Source organism: Harmonia axyridis, chromosome 3, assembly GCF_914767665.1.
Source record: "Harmonia axyridis chromosome 3, icHarAxyr1.1, whole genome shotgun sequence".
NCBI lineage: Eukaryota > Metazoa > Arthropoda > Insecta > Coleoptera > Coccinellidae > Harmonia > Harmonia axyridis.
In genome coordinates this window covers 39955662-39975112 of record NC_059503.1, presented here as the reverse complement: position 1 = coordinate 39975112, position 19451 = coordinate 39955662, and the positions used below count along the sequence as shown (strand labels likewise).

General features: G+C 35.4%; 1 protein-coding gene across 3 annotated transcripts in view; it reads left to right on the top strand.

Moving 5' to 3' along the window:
* Window positions 1–9878, top strand: part of LOC123675032 (dynein axonemal heavy chain 7-like) — a 122518-nt gene extending 112640 nt beyond the window's left edge. The window contains exon 37 of one of the 3 annotated variants that reach the window (XM_045610259.1): window positions 9279–9878. In XM_045610259.1, coding sequence (XP_045466215.1) covers window positions 9279–9442 — 164 coding nt within the window. In that variant the 3' untranslated portion in view covers window positions 9443–9878. The remainder of the gene's footprint in view (window positions 1–9278) is intronic. The other 2 variants (XM_045610258.1, XM_045610260.1) reach the window with 2 other exon arrangements.
* The last annotated feature ends 9573 nt before the right edge of the window (window positions 9879–19451 follow it).

Here is a 19451-nt window from a genome sequence, read left to right as displayed (position 1 = left end):
CCGGAGACCATCCTGGAAAACGAACGCTATAAACTGTACTGGGATCGTACAATTTTGACTGATAAAACAGTCCCTCACAACAGGCCAGATATATTGCTAGTTGATAAACATCAAAAGGCAGCTATACTCATCGACGTAGCAATACCTAATAACAACAACTTGCGTCAAAAAGAGGTCGAAAAAATTTCAAAATATAGGGACCTCGAATTTCAGATAAAGCGCCAGTGGGGAATGATATCAACGAGAACTATTCCAATTATCATCTCAACAACAGGAATAGTACCCAAAAATCTCAAGAGAAATATCAAGCAACTAGGGCTTAGTGAGTATATATGTAATGTAATGCAAAAAGCTGTTCTTTTAGGTACTGCAAGGACGGTGAGAAAATTCCTAGGAAGCGAAGGACAGGTCCAAGGATCGCGTGTAAGAGGACCAGAAGTTCGACGACAACCAGGGGGACCACAAGGACCGGACACGACCGAGCTCTACCCTTCTGATATTTTAAATATCTGGGATTGAGTGAATGTTCCTCTTAGCGAGGAGTGAGAAGCCGACGGCGAGGATAAATCCTACGCGTATAGGCAAAAGTCGGATAATAATAATAAGTTTATTCACCAAAAAAATGTTTTACATAGATAACAAAAGAATAGTTGAGATGTAAATAAACATTGAAATCCCACTAAAACTTAAGTTGCGCGTGGGTTTTGCACAGTTAAATTTACAGTATTTCTTATATATTATGTATATGATATCTACAATACTTGACATTTAACCTATTTTAGATACAACTACGAGAAAAAAATCTAACAACAAACAAAATTTTTAAATAATTTGTGGATTTACATAATCGAGTTGACATTTTATATATTGATCCATACGATAGAACAACAACATAAACATCGAAAAAAGTCTGTAACGCTGTGTCCTACGTGAGCGAATCATTGCGAGCGATTAGCGCGACGCGACCAAACGCGATATATCAAACATTGGAATATAATAGCGCTGTCCTACGTGCAGTCGTATCGGTCGTAAAACTGTTTCAGCCGAATTTCGCGCTCTGTCGGCGATCAAATTGTTTGATATTTCCAAGCGGAATACGCGCGAACTTCAGTAGTTCTTGTTGATGCAGGCACGTTTGCTTCGACCGCTCTACAATGAATGATTTAAACGAAGTTTTAAAACTGGCTGTTAGAAATTCCAGTATACTCTGGGACAAGACTGATAAAAGATATCATAATCGACTGTTGGTGGATAGAGAATGGAGTAGAATTGCCGATGAACTGGGGGAAACAAGTGAGATTGACAAATTAACTATAGTATTATATACACTGAGAGAAGTGTTTATTTGATATTATCGAAAATAATTATAGTTAATGAATCATTTATTGGATCTATGGTCAAACAAATATTAGTTTCATGGAAATAAATAATTTATTTGAAATCCCACCAATAATCATCATTTATTATTCCACTTCATTTATTTACGCATAACTTATATTACTAATGCTGAAGAAATATCCATTTGAAGGAAATAAATATAGTTGAGGTTAATATATCATTGAGTAATAATAAATAAACCTTATTTATATGTAATACGCAGGTATCCATGCAGATTGAAAAAAAAATTTCAATTCAGTAATGGTTTACGTATTTCTTAGATTTTTTTTTGGTTGTTTCTATATAGTCAAATGTTGTAGGAAGCAATCTACAATAACTGTGGAATAAATTCGGAGAAGTCCTTAATTGTTTATATAAGTGGTGAAACTCTCCAAAATTCATTCGTTCCAAAAAAATGTAATTTGTTGGATTTCTCTTTCTTCCCATTTTTCTGAGTCTTACAATTAGCATTTTTGAAGCCACATTTTCACATATGAATAATTTACGTTTTCTTGACCACCTCATTATAACTGTTTCTCTACAAGCGTATGACAACGGACTGATCTTCCGCAATGCACAATCCCAACCCAACCATATTTATGTCGCGTCGTGTCGCGTTTGTAGATTTCAACGTAGGACAAAAAAAGTCGCGCTGCTCACATCGCTCGCGTAGTACATAAAATTGGCGTCGCTCGCGTCGTAACATTAGTCGCTCACGTAGGACATAGGGTTAGTCGATCAGAGATCGAACTAGATCTCTATTCAAGTTAAGCACGTAGTTTTTTAATTTTTTTTTTCAACATGTAACTAGAGTTTATATTTATTATATTTATTTTTTGTTCAGAGGGCAGAAAATTGAAAATTTTTGGAATGAGGTAAGACATATTTCGTTGTCCGATTTTTGTACTACTCAGAGATGTTTTTACGTGATGATCTTTTTTTTGCCTAGTGAAATGTTCATGATCAATATTATTCAATAAATATTTGTTTTTGTGTATATGTGTAAGTATGTTATAAAGAAATGTTTGTCTTACATCTAATATAAGTAATGAATAAGAACAATGTGCTGTCAAACAGACAATATGGCTTTCGTGAAAACAGCTCCACGGAAGATGGGATTACTTGATTCACAAACCTCGTTTACAGAAGCTTAGATGAAAAACGTCCGACACTTGCCATCTTTGTTGACTTAGCCAAGGCGTTTGACAATGTGGACCATCCAAAGTTATTGAATAAACTGTACAGATATGGATTTCGTGGTAAAGCGTTTGAGTTATCGAAGTCATATCTGAAAAACTGAAAACAACTTACAAATGTTGGTGAACGCAATAGTTCAATGAGGGAAATAAGATACGGCGTACCGCAGGGAACTGTCTTGGGGCCTATTCTTTTCAACATTTATATGAACAGTCTCTTGAAAATAACAACATCGGGTGATATACCGTGCTTTGCGGATGATACGGCAGTAATTTATCAAGCTGAAACGTGGAATGAACTGAAATTCAAGGTGGAAACAGATTTTAAACGAGTCAAAATATGGTTTCAATATCAAAAACTAACGATCAACCTTAGTAAGACACAGTACTTGCCATTTACTTCGTATGAGTCCGGTCTTCCCCATATCAATTTTCTTGATATTGGTGAGGACATGCGTATTCCTGAGAAGAATGCAATCAAGTACCTGGGGATAACTATAGATAAACATTTTAGATGGAATGTGCATGTGGATAATGTGGTGAGGAAACTCCGCGGACTACTTTACAAATTTCGACAACTAAAGAAATACCTTACCACAAGTGAACTGATGACAATATATTATTCTCTGGTAGAGTCGCAGATTTCGTATGGAATTTTGGGGTGGGGAGGAGTATATAGTGTGTATATGCGGAAAATAGAAATCATATCAGAAGTGGATCTTGAAGATAATTTATAATAAACCAATCACTTTTCCTAGTAATGAACTATACAGGATAGCAGGAGTACTAGATCCATACCAAATCTTCTTTGCAACGATCCTTGGGTCCATCAGAAAGGGAAAAATCATCTTAAAAAATACAGAACAGCCGTATCGAATCAGAACTATGAGATATGCAACACAAGTAGCAAAGAAAAGAATAGGAAAGCGAACATCTGAATAATGGGCACCTAGGATCTATACTATGCTACCAGAGAATTTATGGATTATAAAGAACTACAAACAGTTCAAAAGAAATGTGAAAGTCTGGTTTTTAGAGAATGGGAGAAAGATGATACACGAATTAATAAACGCTACAAATCAATTAGAGGGAACACTGAGTTGAAAACCTACCTATGTACACACATTACATAGTAACCAGTTGATTACCGATTGTGACTGTATATTCACTGATTGAGACTTGTACCGATTGTTACTCGCCTTTGCACCCCGGTTGTGGATCACCCTATACCGATGGCAAACTACCTCTGGCAGTGTGGATTGTTTCTTTTTTTTTCAAAAGTATTGTTAACATCGTTAACAGACAGAGCCAATTCTGTCTCAGCGATTAAATGTTTTTTTTCAGTAAAGATTGTAACTTTAAGTTTGTATCTGTTTCTGAATAAACTATTATTTATTATTATTATTATCCCGACTTTTGCCTATACGCCGTCGGCTTCTCACTCTTCTTCACTCAGTCCCAGATATTTAAAATATCAGAAGGGTAGAGCTCGGTCGTGTCCGGTCCTTGTGGTCCCCCTGTTTCTCGTCGAACTTCTGGTCCTCTTACACGCGATCCTTGGACCTGTCCTTCGCTTCCTAGGAATTTTCTCACCGTCCTTGGTGTACCTAAAAGAACAGCTTTTTGTATTATATTACATATATACTCACTAAGTCCTAATTGCTTGATATTTCTCTTGAGATTTTTGGGTACTATTCCTGATGTTGAGATAATAATTGGAATAGTTCTCGTTGATATCAATCCCCACTGGCGCTTTATCTGAAATTCGAGGTCCCTATATTTTGAAATTTTTCGACCTCTTTTTGACGCATGTTGTTGTTATTAGGTATAGCTACGTCGATGAGTATTGCTGACTTTTGATGTTTATCAACTAGCAATATATCTGGCCTGTTGTGAGGGACTGTTTTATCAGTCAAAACTGTACGATCCCAGTACAGTTCATAGCGTTCGTTTTCCAGGATGGTTTCCGGTCGGTACTTGTAATATGGCACTTTTTCAGAATGAATTAGTGTTAATTTAGTTGACATTTCTTGGTGTAGTATCTTTCCTACTGCATCGTGTCTCTCTTTATATTCATTTCCTGCAAACATTTGACATCCTTCCGTGATATGTTGGATTGTCTCATTCGTTGGACACCCATACCGGCATCGATCGTCAGTAATAGTTCGATCATTTATGATATGCTTGCAGTAATTTTTTGTTGAGATCACTTGATCTTGGATTGCTAAAAGAAATACCTTCCATTTCTGGATACATCGTACCTGATGTGAGCCAATAGTTCGACGCTTCAATGTCGACATGATCCTGGTTCACCTCGTTGAAATGTCGTCCATGTAGGAGCTTTTTTCTCCATCTTTGCAGTTTTTCTTGGATTGTCTGGTGGTTGTATGACAATTGCTCCTTGTGCAGTTGTAAAGGTGTTGATTCGTCTGCTTCACACAGTACTTTGTAGATCTCTGACATGCCTGATTTGTCTTTGAAGTATGTTCGTAGGCATTCAATTTGCCCATGGGCAAGTTCCATGAGGTCTAGCAGACCTCTGCCTCCTTTATTCCTCGGCAGTGTCGTCCTCTCAATGCTACTTTTCGGATGGTGCTTGTGTGCTTTCGTCATCAAGGTTCTCATTTTGCATTGTAGGTTTTCTATATCTGTTTTGGTCCATGGAATGATACCGAAAGAGTATGTAAGAATTGAACATGCATATGTATTGATAGCTCTCGTCATGTTCTTGCTGTTGAGGTTTGTTTTTAAAATTTTGTTGATTCTCCTAATGAACTCAGTTGTTAAGTCTTCCTTCATTCTTTGATGGTTTATTCGTCGGTTTTGTTTCATTCCTAGGTATTTATAGAGATCGTCCGATTTCATTGCTTCTATCTCCTGTCCATTGGAGAGAGCTATCGGTTCATCTTGGATTTTTCCACGCACTACGCTAATAGTACACTTGTCCAATCCGAATTTCATCCCCACGTCTTCCGAAAAATTTTCCACCAGTTTGACCATAATTTGCGAGTGGTTTTTGTTGCCTGTTATAAGTTTTAGGTCATCCATGTATAGCAAATGATTGAGTGCAATAGTATTTCTGTTTCCTTTGACATTGAAACCTTTTTCAGTAGCACTCAGTTGTTTAGAAAGGGGGTTCAGCGTCAAGCAGAACCATAAGGGACTCAACGAATCCCCTTGGAAAATTCCCCTTTTATTGGAATATCTTTAGTAGTTATGTTCGCCGTAGAGAGTTCGATATTCGTTCTCCAGTTGCACATTGCATACTCCAGAAAGTTTATTGTAATTGGATCGATCTTGTATATTTCCAAAATTTTGGTCAGCCACCCATGTGGAATAGAGTCGAAGGCCTTCTTATAGTCAAAATATGTCATAAAAAGATTTCTGTGTTTTTTGAAGGCTTGGTTGCATATGATGGAATCTATTATCAGCAGTTCCTTCGATCCTAGTGCATTCTTGGAACATCCTTTCTGCTGTGCTGTCATTATATTATTTGTCTCGCAATGTTTGTAGATACGAGATGCTATACATGATGTGATGATTTTATATATTGTTGGTAGACATGTAATTGGTCTGTATTTTGATGGATCCGCTGTGTGTTGCATATCCTTCGGTAAGAGGTAAGTGGTCCCAGTTGTTAAAAATTTGGGCATTTCCGTTGGATTACTTATAACACCATTTATGGTTTCAACTAGCCTGCCGTGTATACACCAAAATTTTTTCAACCAAAAGTTGTGGATTCCATCTGGGCCGGGTGATTTCCAATTGTGTGTGTTTTTCAATATTTCATGGAATTCTTCTATTGAAACTGCGTTATGCGGCATTTGTTCTATTGTCTCACAGGATTTCTCTGCACTTCTTATCCAATCAGCCTGGAAGTTGTAGGGGGTTGGTGTAGCCAGTTGATCTGTCCAAAAATTCTCAATATCCTCGACGGTTGGATAACTTCCTGGTGTTGCTGACATATTATTGTTTAACATTCTATAGAATTTTCTTTCGGAGTTTTCAAAAATCATATTATCCTGTTTTCTTCTATAGCTCTCATTGTATCTTCTGAGTCTTTCGGAGTACACACTAAGTTTATGTTTCAGTGTGTCTAAAAGTTGTTGGGCATTTTCATTGTTTGGATTCGTTGTATGTTGCTGGTGACGATCCATTATTATATTCACCATTTTTTGTAATCTTCTAGACGGCGAACCTTTTGCGAATTGGGTGAGCCTCCCAATATCTTGGCGGATGCTATGAACTTTGTCTTCTAGCCTTTTTTGCCAATGTGGTTTATTTTGTTGTTGTTCTCTGGCTGGTTGCTGACTTTTAGGTTTTGGCATCACAATTATTATTATTATTATCTTTTCTATGAGATTTTCTTAGTTCCCCCTCAAATAACCTTACATTGTTATTTGAATTGGTGGATTTGAGTCTGTCCAAAAATTTTGCACCTCGAGCCAAAATCATTCATTGAAAACTTACCCCCAGTTTCTGAAAGACTGATCAAATCTTTGTTCGACTAATACAACATTCAACTTAACAGCGATGTCAAATCCATTTAGGTTTCTAAAATGTTGTACAGTTTAAAATTAATTAATCTATGTTATCTGGAGCTTTTAACTTGAAAAGAAAAATTAAATTGCGTTTCAGAAACCCAAAATGACGCTTGACGCACAATTTACGTGTAATACTTGACCACTGTGTTTACTAGCAGAATGTTCAAATAAAAGGAGTTAACCTTACTTTCAGCAACCAAATGACGCTTAACCATTGAATTGACATCTGTTAAGTTGAATTTTACGTTAATACGCTCTATGTGTGTGACGTTATCACTAATCATCATCATATATCATGAAATATATATTATATGATGATATATGATGATGTTTAGTGATGACGTCACACACCCCCATTTTAGTTCTCCTGTCAGTGTTTGGAGTCTAAACAAACAAATTGTCATTCAAATTAGTACGTTGTCGTTGAAGAAATTGGCTTATTTTGATAAATAAGATTATTTAAGGAACGATTTCACTATTAATTGATAGACAGAAGGAACGAGATTAATGCCAGTATATTCAAACTTGAAGTTCAAATAATAAACACGGCTTTTTACAAAATCTGGGGAATGATAAAGGATTAAAACTTACTGGTATTGACCTCGTTTCTTCTGTCTATCAATTAATACTGAAATCGTTCTAGTCCGGGAGCCAGTAACAGATATGCATGACCAAGTTCCTCTCAAACGGTAATTAGTAGAATGCATCAGGTAATAGTAATAAAAAGCCTCGTGAACGTCGGCTGCGACTCTGCTGGGGGGGAGAGCGGCGGCAGCCCCCCAAACACGAAGAAAAAAAAATACATTCAGTCATTTCCTCCCAACTGAAAATTTGTCAAATTGTAGCTAACCCAATATCTAGACGAAAAAGTACAATCAGCTGGCTATAGCATAATCGACGTATAATCCACCATGCTATAGCCAGCTGATTGTATTTTTTCCTCTAGATATTGGGTTAGCTACAATTTGACAAATTTTCAGTTGGGAGGAAATGACTGAATGTATTTTTTTTTTTCGTGTTTGGGGGGCTGCCGCCGCTTTTTCCCCCAACCGAGTCGTAGCTGACGTTCACGAGGCTTTTTATTACTATTATCTGATGCATCTCACCTAGTATCTCTCGAGAGGAAATAATCAACCAAATTTGCACCTGGCTCCCGGACTATTCCTCAAATACTCTTATTTATAAAAATAAGCCATTTCCTTCAACACCGTACTAAGTTGAATGACAATTTATTTGTTTGGATTCCGAACACTGACAGACGAACCAAAAATGATGGTGTGTGACACACTAATAGAGCGTATTGGCTTTTCAGAAACCGGCCGTTAGTGTCGTTAATAGTTTTTCCTACTAGCGTTTCGAAAGTATTACTTTCCGAACGCATTGACGTTTGGAAAGTAGTAGGTACTTTTTCGAATTCGTGTGGAAAAAAGCCCTTTATTCACTTTCCGCACGCATATGCATGCGGAAAGTGAATGACAAGGGTTTTTTCCGCACGCAAATATTAAAGAGTCGCATTAATCATTTTCGTTTCTCTATGCGGCTGAGCGCACAAAAATATCATTTCTCATAACGTCAGTCGGTGTCAAGACGAAAACTCTTCGGGAAAGTGTTTCATTTATGCTAGTAAGAAAAATATTATTCTTCACCCATGTGGATAGTTCCTTTTCTGCAGTCTCTTGCAAAAAGTAATACTTTCCACACTTGCTAGGAAATTAACTATACCTATCCTTGTTTCGGAATATCAATTTCTATGGTTCAGTCAACGAGAATGTTCAAAAATTTAATTTCAATTGAGCTGTGGAAAATCTGCTGAAAACAATTAAGACGCCACCTTCAATAATAAGGGTGATAAGAGGAACAGGATTTTTTAAGGGGAGCTACGATTTACAGGTACTAGTATTTTCAGTTAAACTCATGTTGTATTTTTCTTGGTCAGAAGGAGTAGCAAAAATTAGGGAGAGGCAGGGCCCCTGCTGACTCTCCTCTAGCGATGCCACTGGCTGAAAACATACATTTAAATAATCAGATTCCTCATTTTCGAAACCAGAATCTTATTAAACGTTTCAATTTGCGACATGATAAAGAGAATGCCGGAATAATTTGTGACAAATATAAAATTAACAATTATACTCGCAATAATATTTTCTCATTTATCTTATAGGATCAAGATACACAAGTCCCGTTTACAAGACCTCGAACAGAAGAGGAGTACTATCTACAACTGGACATTCTACTAACTACGTTTTACCAATTCTTCTAGAAACAAGGCATCCAATATCCCACTGGATTAAGAGGAGTGTCGCCCTCCTTTGTCAGTTGAACTAAAGGTCTTATTCATGTTAAGATTTGGAAGGATTTCTTTCAGCTATAGTTTTAATATTATTCGTAAATTTTATGATATACCTCTACATGGATAAACTAAGAGAATATCATTGTTTGAGTTGAAAATAGATTTAGTTTCTGGATTATTAAGACCTCAATGAAATTGAATAATACGAAACATGTTTTTCATTGAAATAAATCTCTTTGAAATATTCATAATTGTAAGATTTCCTATAGTTCAGCTTTCCTTATTGCTAGCTTTTGAATGTTATAACATCGAATTACATATTGATTACTTGTTTGCAATACCCATAGTTACAGTTCTCCTCCCATTTCTTTCAAATTACAATAACAATGTGGTGGATTGCTGATGACCAATTAAATAATGTACGCAGATTCTCAAGAGTCCTGCTCCCCTATCAACTCTCAATTTGTTGAATGTAACATGACAATTTTTTGTGTGTGGAATCTGTATACACTATCAGTTGAATGAAAAAAATAAACCAGGAAAAACAAATATGTCTTCTTCGGGAGAATACAGGTGTATAACGAATAACGAGAGCTGTAATATTGATAATATTCCGTGGAAAATGCCGGGACGTTCAATTTTTCAGTTTGACCGGGCAATAATAGTAGCCCTATATCAAGAAGCTTTGGCGAACCACCAGATTGCGCAACGTTAGAATATTCCACAGACATCAGTAAAGCGCATGGTGGCTCTTTTTCTGGGATCCAGCAGCTCTGCCCGGAGACTGGTACCTGGTCGACCCAGAGTATCATCTCCAAGGGAAGACTATTATTTCGCAAATTATACACGAAGGAATCGATTGGTATCTATAACAGCCTTTCGAAGTCATTTTTTGAGGACTTATAGAAGGATAGTCCCAACCAGTACCATAAGTAGACGATTGCATTCCTCATTTGAGGAATTATGGAAAAGAAGACCTTTAGCAGTACCTCGACTATCACCTGGACATAGAGCTACCCGTCGGCAATGAGCAGAACACCACCATTGAACAACTTAACCCTCGATATGACCAGGCTGAATATCGATGTATTATATATAAGTGAGGCAATGGAATCATGATCAAGGTGTTGGTGTTGTCCTTCGAAAATACATCAACAACTCTGTAAGCACATACAAAGTCTCAAAGGAGACAATAAATACGTACAATGAACTCCTTGCAAGAACTGGACCCATGAATTTTGTACTGATAAAAAGATTTTGTTTTATGTTTGCGAGAATTGCCTACCAGATTATTAATTCCAATTTCCTTTCATGAGAAGAGTATATTTAGGTATTTGGTTATTAATGTTTTTATTTTGAATTTTATTTCGTTTATTGTAGTATTTTTATTTTATTCCTCAAAATCTATTAGCTGTTATGTTTGAAATTGGTAGGTACTGACAATTCTGGAGTTATTTTTGAGCTTTCGAATTTTTGGAGTGAGTTACGAATTCCGTTGATGTACATTATAGAAGCTGAACCCCGAAACATTGCAACTTAGTTTCGCTAACTAAGCAATTTAAATTTATAAAGGCAATTTAATTAACGACAATCACTCCAATAGATCCAACTACGATTTTTTTATGAAGTTTCAATATTTTGAACTCAAATATTAGAATTCCTAAAATCCTTTTTTTATAGAGGTTACTTCCAACCATTTTAGTTCTAATAACTTTCAATAACGGCGAATGACCCTGGCAGTCGATGCCAAAATATATCTGAAAAAATAACATCAAATTTTCAATTTTATCTAATTCCGCCGACTACAATTCTCAAACTGGTTTAGCATCATCCTCTCGATCATATCAGTGACATCAGTAAACATACATATACCGAGATAATGGAAGAAGTGCCATGTAATCCCTGTTTTTAACTAGGTATGTGAATAAATGTTCGATGACGAACTATCAACCTATATCATTGGCCAATAGCTTCTCGAAAATTTTTGAGAAGTGTTCAAAGATGAAACTCTCTTCATTTCTCGGTAAATGTTATTTCTTGAGTCATACGCAATTTGGGTTCAGAGAAGGCATGTCAACATCAGATGCTTTTCCGGAGCTCACGCAGAAAATGTCTCAATCTTTGAGAGATAACCAAGTATTGGCTATGTTTTTGGATTTAAGGAAAGCCTCCGACACAGTAGATCATAGTGTTCTTCTACAAGGTGAGTCTTTGCCTTGTACAGTGCATCCCATTTTGGGTGAGACAGCCAGGTTTCTCGCTTGTTATTTAAGATAGAGCCTTGGGATTTTCACGTTCCTGTCCTACTTTTTCGTGAAACTCAAGTTGGTCTAATCAGATTGTGCATAACTGTTTCTGTTCAAAAGATACAGGGTGATTTTGGAAATTGATACTTTTCGGACCCCTCCTTTATCTCCGAAGCAGTGACGGCTCGTCAGGGTCGGCAGGGTCGGCCGGGCCGACCCAAAAATTATCGGGAAATAGAAAATAATTCTAGATATTCAATTCATTCAAACTCAATCGGAGTTATCGATTTCGATATCCAAATTCCCTCGATAATGAATATTTCCACTCAGAACAGGAAAATATAACTTATACCGGCCAATATTTTCTTTCGGACCCACCTAATATTCGATTTCCAAAGCATCCAGCGTTGTTATTCCCTTTCATAAATTGTAACAAACCACAATCGTGAATGGTTACTTTTCGTAACATCACCCCAAACAAGTTATTCCAGAATTGTACGTAACACCGTAACATTAGGTCTGAAATGTAACAGTGTAACACAAATGTTACAATTAAACAATTGCAACTCCTGGAATGTCACTGAATGAAAGCATCTCATCACGTTAGGTCGGCCAAGAGCCGATGGTGGAACCAGCGCTACCGAGAGCGCTACGTAAAGGAAAAGATACTACGACATACGCCCAGAATACGACCACTCAGTAGAACGGCACAACAACTCGATGTTAGGTCGCTTCCCAATACACTGGGTCGGCTGGCCGGTTATCGTATTGCAGAGCGTCAAGCAGCAACTTTTCAGTTTATTTCAAATATTTGATAATTAAATGAATGGTTAATTATGAGACATTATGTCTTAATCAGAAAAGAACTTATTTATGCCGTTCGATAGTAGCTATTGATTTTCAGATCATGAAAATATAATTAATATATTCAAATGAATGGTTAATTATGGGATATTACGTCTTAATCAGAAAAGAACTTATTTATGCCGTTCGATAGTTTATATATATTTATTTATTCCCTGAAGCATAGTGTTTATTTATTTTTTTTTCTTTTTTCTTATATTTCACACTTATTAGTGGGTTTCGTAGAGTTATCCGGACGCCAAGGCATCAAGGATAACCCTCTTTTTGGTCAATGGGGGTATACGACCTTCCGTAAGATATTCACGGTTCCCAAAATCATTTTATATATATATATTATATTTATTTATTATATTAATTTATATTATATTTTACAGGGTGTTTCCTAAACATGCGGCAAAAATTCAGGGGGTTGTTCCTTGGACTATTTTAAGCATGTTTTGTCCTTGGATGATTTATGAAAAACCTCTTTGTTTCGAAGATACAGGGCGAACAACATTTTTCATATTTTTAAAATTAATAATAGTTTAAATAAAAATGCGTACCGCACTGTGTTTACTAAGTAGGTACAATTTATTTTTAAATTTGTTTAACAACATTCCAATTACTAAAAACGGCCAGTTTTTTGACTAAAAATTGATAAGTGCAGATGGTAAAGGCACGGGCGTAGCCAGGTTTCAATTTCGGGGGGGGTTTTACATATTTTAAAAAAAATATTATGTTTTTCTTTTTAAATATATCAACTTTAAAAGAGCCAACCCATTCAGTCTATTTTCACTAGTTTTATTTTTCAAGTATGTTTTGAGGAAAAAAGCATTTTCGAAATCACTTTTTGAAATTTAGTTTATTTCTTTACATCGATTCCTATAAATATATTCAGGAAAAACTACCGTCGTAATATTCATACAACAGAGTACTCAAATTCAAATTTATGACTAGAAAGTTTATATGCAAAAAACCGGTAAAAAATGATAGTTATCACCTTTTTTGCATTTTTTTTCAATGTTTTATCATGAAATTTTGGTGGCAAACTTCAGATTCGAATTCTGTACCCCAGAAACAGAGATAATAAATCGAAGAAATTAAAACTATCCCATCAACTGAGTTTTAGCAGAGATAGATATAATACGCCAATTTTGAACTATCGTTTGAGCCAGGTTTTTCGGACAAAAAACTTTATGGAAGAAAACGTCAGAAGATTAAATTTTTTTTGTATTTTTTTTTAATATTCCGTCACAGAATTTTGGTGCTAAACCTCAGATTCGGATTCAGAACCCAAAAAAATAAAGGGTGTTTTTTTAGAGCTATAGAATTTTAAATTGCAATAAAACAACGATGGATTATTCGATTGATATGAACTTGATTTATCCGCAAGATAATCTTGTGGCATTACATTTTAAATATGATTTATGGCATATGACCGACAAGGCTGGCTCGGATGTAGTCCAATCTGGACGTCCAATTTTCGATGACTTTTCCAACATTTGTGGCCGTATATCGGCAAAAACACGGCGAATGTTGTCTTCCAAATGATCAAGAGTTTGTGGCTTATCCGCAAAGACCAATGACTTCACATAGCTCCACAGAAAGTAGTCTAACGGTGTTAAATCACAAGATCTTGGAGGCCAATTGGTCCAAAACGGGAAATTAGGCGGTCACCAAACGTGTCTTCCAATAAATCGATTGTGGCACGAGCTGTGTGACATGTTGCGCCGTCTTGTTGGAACCACAGCTCCTGGACATCATGGTTGTTCAATTCAGGAATGAAAAAGTTAGTAATCATGGCTCTATACCGATCACCATTGACTGTAACGTTCTGGCCATCATCGTTTTTGAAGAAGTACAGACCAATGATTCCACCAGCCCATAAAGCGCACCAAACAGTCAGTTTTTCTGGATGTAACGGTGTTTCGACATACACTTGAGGATTAGCTTCAGTCCAAATGCGGCAGTTTTGTTTGTTGACGTAGCCATTCAACCAGAAGTGCGCTTCATCGCTAATGGACGTAGAGCGCGATACGTATTCCGCACAGAACCATTATTTTCGACATAAAATTGCACTATTTGCAAGCGTTGTTCAGGCGTGAGTCTATTCATGATGAATTGCCAAACCGAACTAAGAATAAATCACTTGACAGCTGTTAAATCCGTCGCCATCTTGAACAGTAATGCCAACTTAAAGTTATATACCTCGAAAAAAAACACCCGTTACATACTATCGAAAAAATCAAACTAACCCATAACTTTTCTTTGAGGGACACATGTGAGCACAAATTGACTGGATTACGTAGAGGTAATTTAATTCAAATTTCACATTACAAATTAATTGAACTGAGAGTGATAATTTCATTCACTTTTTACAAATTCCATTAAAAAATATTTTCGAGATTTTGAAAAAAAAATAAGTTTTTTTGACATCTTTAACATTTCGGGGGGGGTTTGAACCCCCAAAACCCCCCCCTGGCTACGCCCGTGGGTAAAGGAATACAGATTAAACACGGTTTTCATTTGAATTCGTTTGCTGGGTGTAACTTAATAAGAAATGATCCTGGTGTTTTTGAAAGGGTTCGGCAGTCAATGAGGAGAAGATTGGATGCTTGTATGCTGGCTAGAGGTGGTCATTTTCAACAGTTTTTGTAGGTTGAGTTGAATTTTCATGTAATTTTTCATAATAAAATGTTATTATCTGAAATTTTGTTTCCCCTATATCTTCGAAACAAATAGGTTTTTCAAAAATCATCAAAGGACAAAATATTCTTAGAATAGTCCAAGGAACAACCCCCTGAATTTTTGCCGCATGTTTAGGAAACACCCTGTATATATATATATCTTCTTCCATTGACAACAGAAATTATTCTTGGCCTTCCGGCCCGAATAATCACAATTGAACTACCACGCTAGTGTGAATCAAAAAAAAAAAAAAAAAAGATATATATATATATATATGTGTGGCCGACCCACATCTCGAGGGCACGAGCCGTCACTGCTCCGAAGTTATTAGAAATAATGCTGAGGTAAAAACTACTTCTGAATCAGAATTCTGCGTAGAATCCAGTGGCGTACTCATTATTTTTTTTCGGGGTATGGTTTAGAAGATTCAACACAAACTTATGTTTTTTTAAATGGAACACTATGTGTATCATTACTTCGTTGAATTCGTTATTTTTTTCCATTCAAAATGATATATGACACTATGTAGGTAGGATGTTCAGAAATGTTAAAAAAACACTAAAACATCAAATAATGATGATTTTTTGTTAATGGGCAATGGATTTCCCATAGAAAAGAAGAATCAATAATAATAACAATAATTTATAGCGATGACAGCTAGATCAGATTGGTTTTTTCCCTCCAATGCCTACTTGATAAAACAATGCTCCCCAATGCATAGTAGCCATAATAACAACAAGGATGTTTGTGTCATCAATGACCTACTATTTTTAAAAATCGAAAGTAATAATCCTCTTATTGAAACATAGAAAATTCATGGCCCATTTACAAAAAAATCATCATTATTTGACGTTTTAGTGTTTTTTTAACATTTCTGAACATCCTACCTACATAGTATCATATATCATTTTGAAGGGAAAAAAATAACGAATTCAACGAAGTAATGATATATAGGGTGTTCCATTAAAAAAAATATAGGTTTGTGTTGAATCTTCAAAACCTTACCCCGAAAAAAAATATTGAGTACGCCACTGGATTCTACGCAGAATTCTGATTCAGACGTAGTTTTCAGCTCAGCATTATTTCTTATAATTTCGGAGATAAAGAAGGGGTCCGAAAAGTATCAATTTCCAAAATCACCCTGTATCTTTTGAACGGAAAAAGTTATACAGAATCTGATTAGACCAACTTGAGTTTCACGAAAAAGTAGGACAGGAACGTGAAAACCGCAAGGCTCTATCTTAAATAACAAGCGAGAAACCTGGCTGTCTCACCCAAAATGGGATGCACTGTACATATATTTCAACCGAAGATTCCTGAGAGATGCACTTTTTTCCCTTACCGTTTTTTCCGACTAGAATTTTTTTTCTCACCCAGAATAGCGTGCATTCTGGATTTGACTGGACATAGATAGAATGTCATATTCGGAAAATATTCATCACATCAATAAAAAATTATATTCCGAAAATCATTCCCTTCGATTCCATTTTATTTGCGAGATAAAAATAAAAACAGCATTTTTCATGGATTTTCAACAGGCTGTATCTTTTCAACCAAGCCGAAAAGGAAAAAAGAGGTGAAAGAAAAAAGTGTTGCCTTCGACCTTAGGAATCTTCGGTTAAAATATATGTATAAGTCAAAGACTCACCCTGTATATATGTTGAGGTGATGGGTGTTAGGCTCGGTGTTAGGGGAGTGGCACTTGAGTTCTTGCGGAACTATTTGAGTGATCGTGTTCAGCTTATTTTCAACACACCCACTAGCACAAAATATTCTATATTTTAACAATATACCTAAACCGACTCAAAAACGGAATGGATCAAAACAGGTCTGGTCAAAACCGCCAAGTACATTGAACTACCTATCGCAATTTTTGATACGGAATTTCAGCTTCACAAACTTTTGCTTTCTCAATGTTAACATTAGGTTCGATATAGGAATTTTAATTCAATTTGACATATTAAATCTTTTCAAAAGATGAGTTACATACTGTTCTTGGTCCGAATTCAACAGTATTGGTCGAAAAAAAAAAATCATCCACATACAGTACGCTACAATTTTATGGAAAGTTATAACCTTCATAATTTTCAGAACTTGCAGCCCTCGTCCAAATTCAAATTCATTTCCATTACGGAGTTGATAATTTAATACCATAATACATAAAATTCTTTGAGAAACGTTCCTATAAACTCAATACTAGTATACACACCCATCAACAACAGCAAACGACGAAAAATGACTAACATTCAGGTGGAATTTGGTAACTTCGGATTTTGTTCTTGATAAAAATGAACTGTCCGTCGTATGTCTCATGTGTTCTACGAAAAAACGCTTTGGGGACAAGGGTAGGTATTCGATTGTCAATTTAAGCCCTAATTCATGATTTTTTTCAATCCCACAAAATATATCCAAAAAGATATTATTTTGTGGCAATTGAAAACGAAAAATCATCAATTAGGGCTTAAATTGACAATCGAATACCTACACTTGTCTCCACGACGTTTTTTCGTAGAACATATGATACATACAAAGATATTCTATTAAGAGCAAAATACGAAGTTACCAAATTCCACCTGAATGTGAGTCATTTCTTGTCATTTGCTGTTGTTGATGAGTGTGTATACTAGTATTATTTTTATAAGAACATTTTTCAAAGAATTTTATGTATAATTTTATTTTATTATTGTGATCAGATTGTTCATTTGTCTAAAAATTTTAATAAATGCTTTCACAGTCCTGAAGAAGATCCCAAACGGGATCGAAACGTTGACAATTTGAAGAAAGTGTAGGATTTCACATATGCCTACTTATGCGTTTCGTCCCTGGCACACATACCGGACTCATCAATGTGACTTTGGTATATTTGTGTGTGCCTGTGTTTATTGTTGCTATGTGGAGCTTTATGAGAAGCCGCCACAAAAGTATATTATTCACCCCATCAGCAGTCCTGAAGCTGAGATCTCCTTTCCCCTACTTTCGGAATGTGTAGAATCCAATAATTGATTGAAAAAATATATCTGTCCGGCGTCTAGAACTTTTCTTTCGATCTAAAATAGCTATTCACATGAATTTTGTTCTAAAATCATTTGTCAAAAAATTAAAGAATCAAATCTCTATAATATATCATCTGGCTTCCATTTTCATATTGAGATGTTTGGTTTTTGCAAAGGAAAATGAGGAAAGTTTTGTAAAATTGTCAAGCTTTCATTCCCATAACACTAGGAATAAGAAAATATTGTCAATTCCCAAACATAAGACATCAAAATTTGAAATGTCACCTAAGTACCAGTGTATTAAGTTATTTAACCATCTACCTAGTAACATTAAGTCGCTCAATTTGTTTAAATTTAAGAAAGTTGTTAAGTCTTTACTTCTCAAGAAGTGTTTTTATAGTGTTAATGAGTACTATAATGATAGCTTAGAAAATGTCTGAATTGTTATTATTTTTGCATTTGTGACTTGTCCTATACATACCTTGTTTGTCTAAAAGGATCAATAAACTATTATTATTATTATTATTATTATATTGATTCCACAAGAACAAAATTCAAAATGTGTGATGCCAGGATTTTACCAAATAGAATATTTTTCACCGCAATGTTATCGCAGTTTTTAAATATTCTCCAAATTTATTCGAATGGTAACGCGTTGAGCCATGAAAATGGAGAAGTCACACACTTCAGTTATGTTCCGAAAGAGAATGCAAGCTTTTATTTGTAAAACTTTTTTCAAAGATTTCAATATCAGGTGGGAGGGAATAATAAACAATTGGATAAAATTTATTGTGTTTTTCAGAATCAAACGATAAGAAAGCATAATGCCACAATCATTGGTAGAGTAGGTAGGTTTCATATTGATATTTATTTTCGTTATTATATTTTTTGTTTTAGTTTGGATATTTTACGATAATGGAGGAAATGAAAGCATATTTCATCAACATTAGTCAATTTTTTATAAGTGCTCATGAGGGTTTCTCGAAAATCATGATACATTAGGTGCCATTATTGTTTAAGCGAATATTAAGGTAAGTCTGTTCGAAGGGAATAATTGAATCAAAATATCGAGAGACTAACGATAGACAATGAAGGATAATATTTAGAACTTAAAAGAATTATCAGAAAAGATTTTGTGAGGATAAATGATGATCAAACAGAAAAAATATAAAAATTGACACTTTGGAAATATATGTATAGTGTTCTTACTACCATCTAACGGATTAACTAAATTTTCAGTACATTATTTCATGTTGTTTAGTTCAATGAATCGG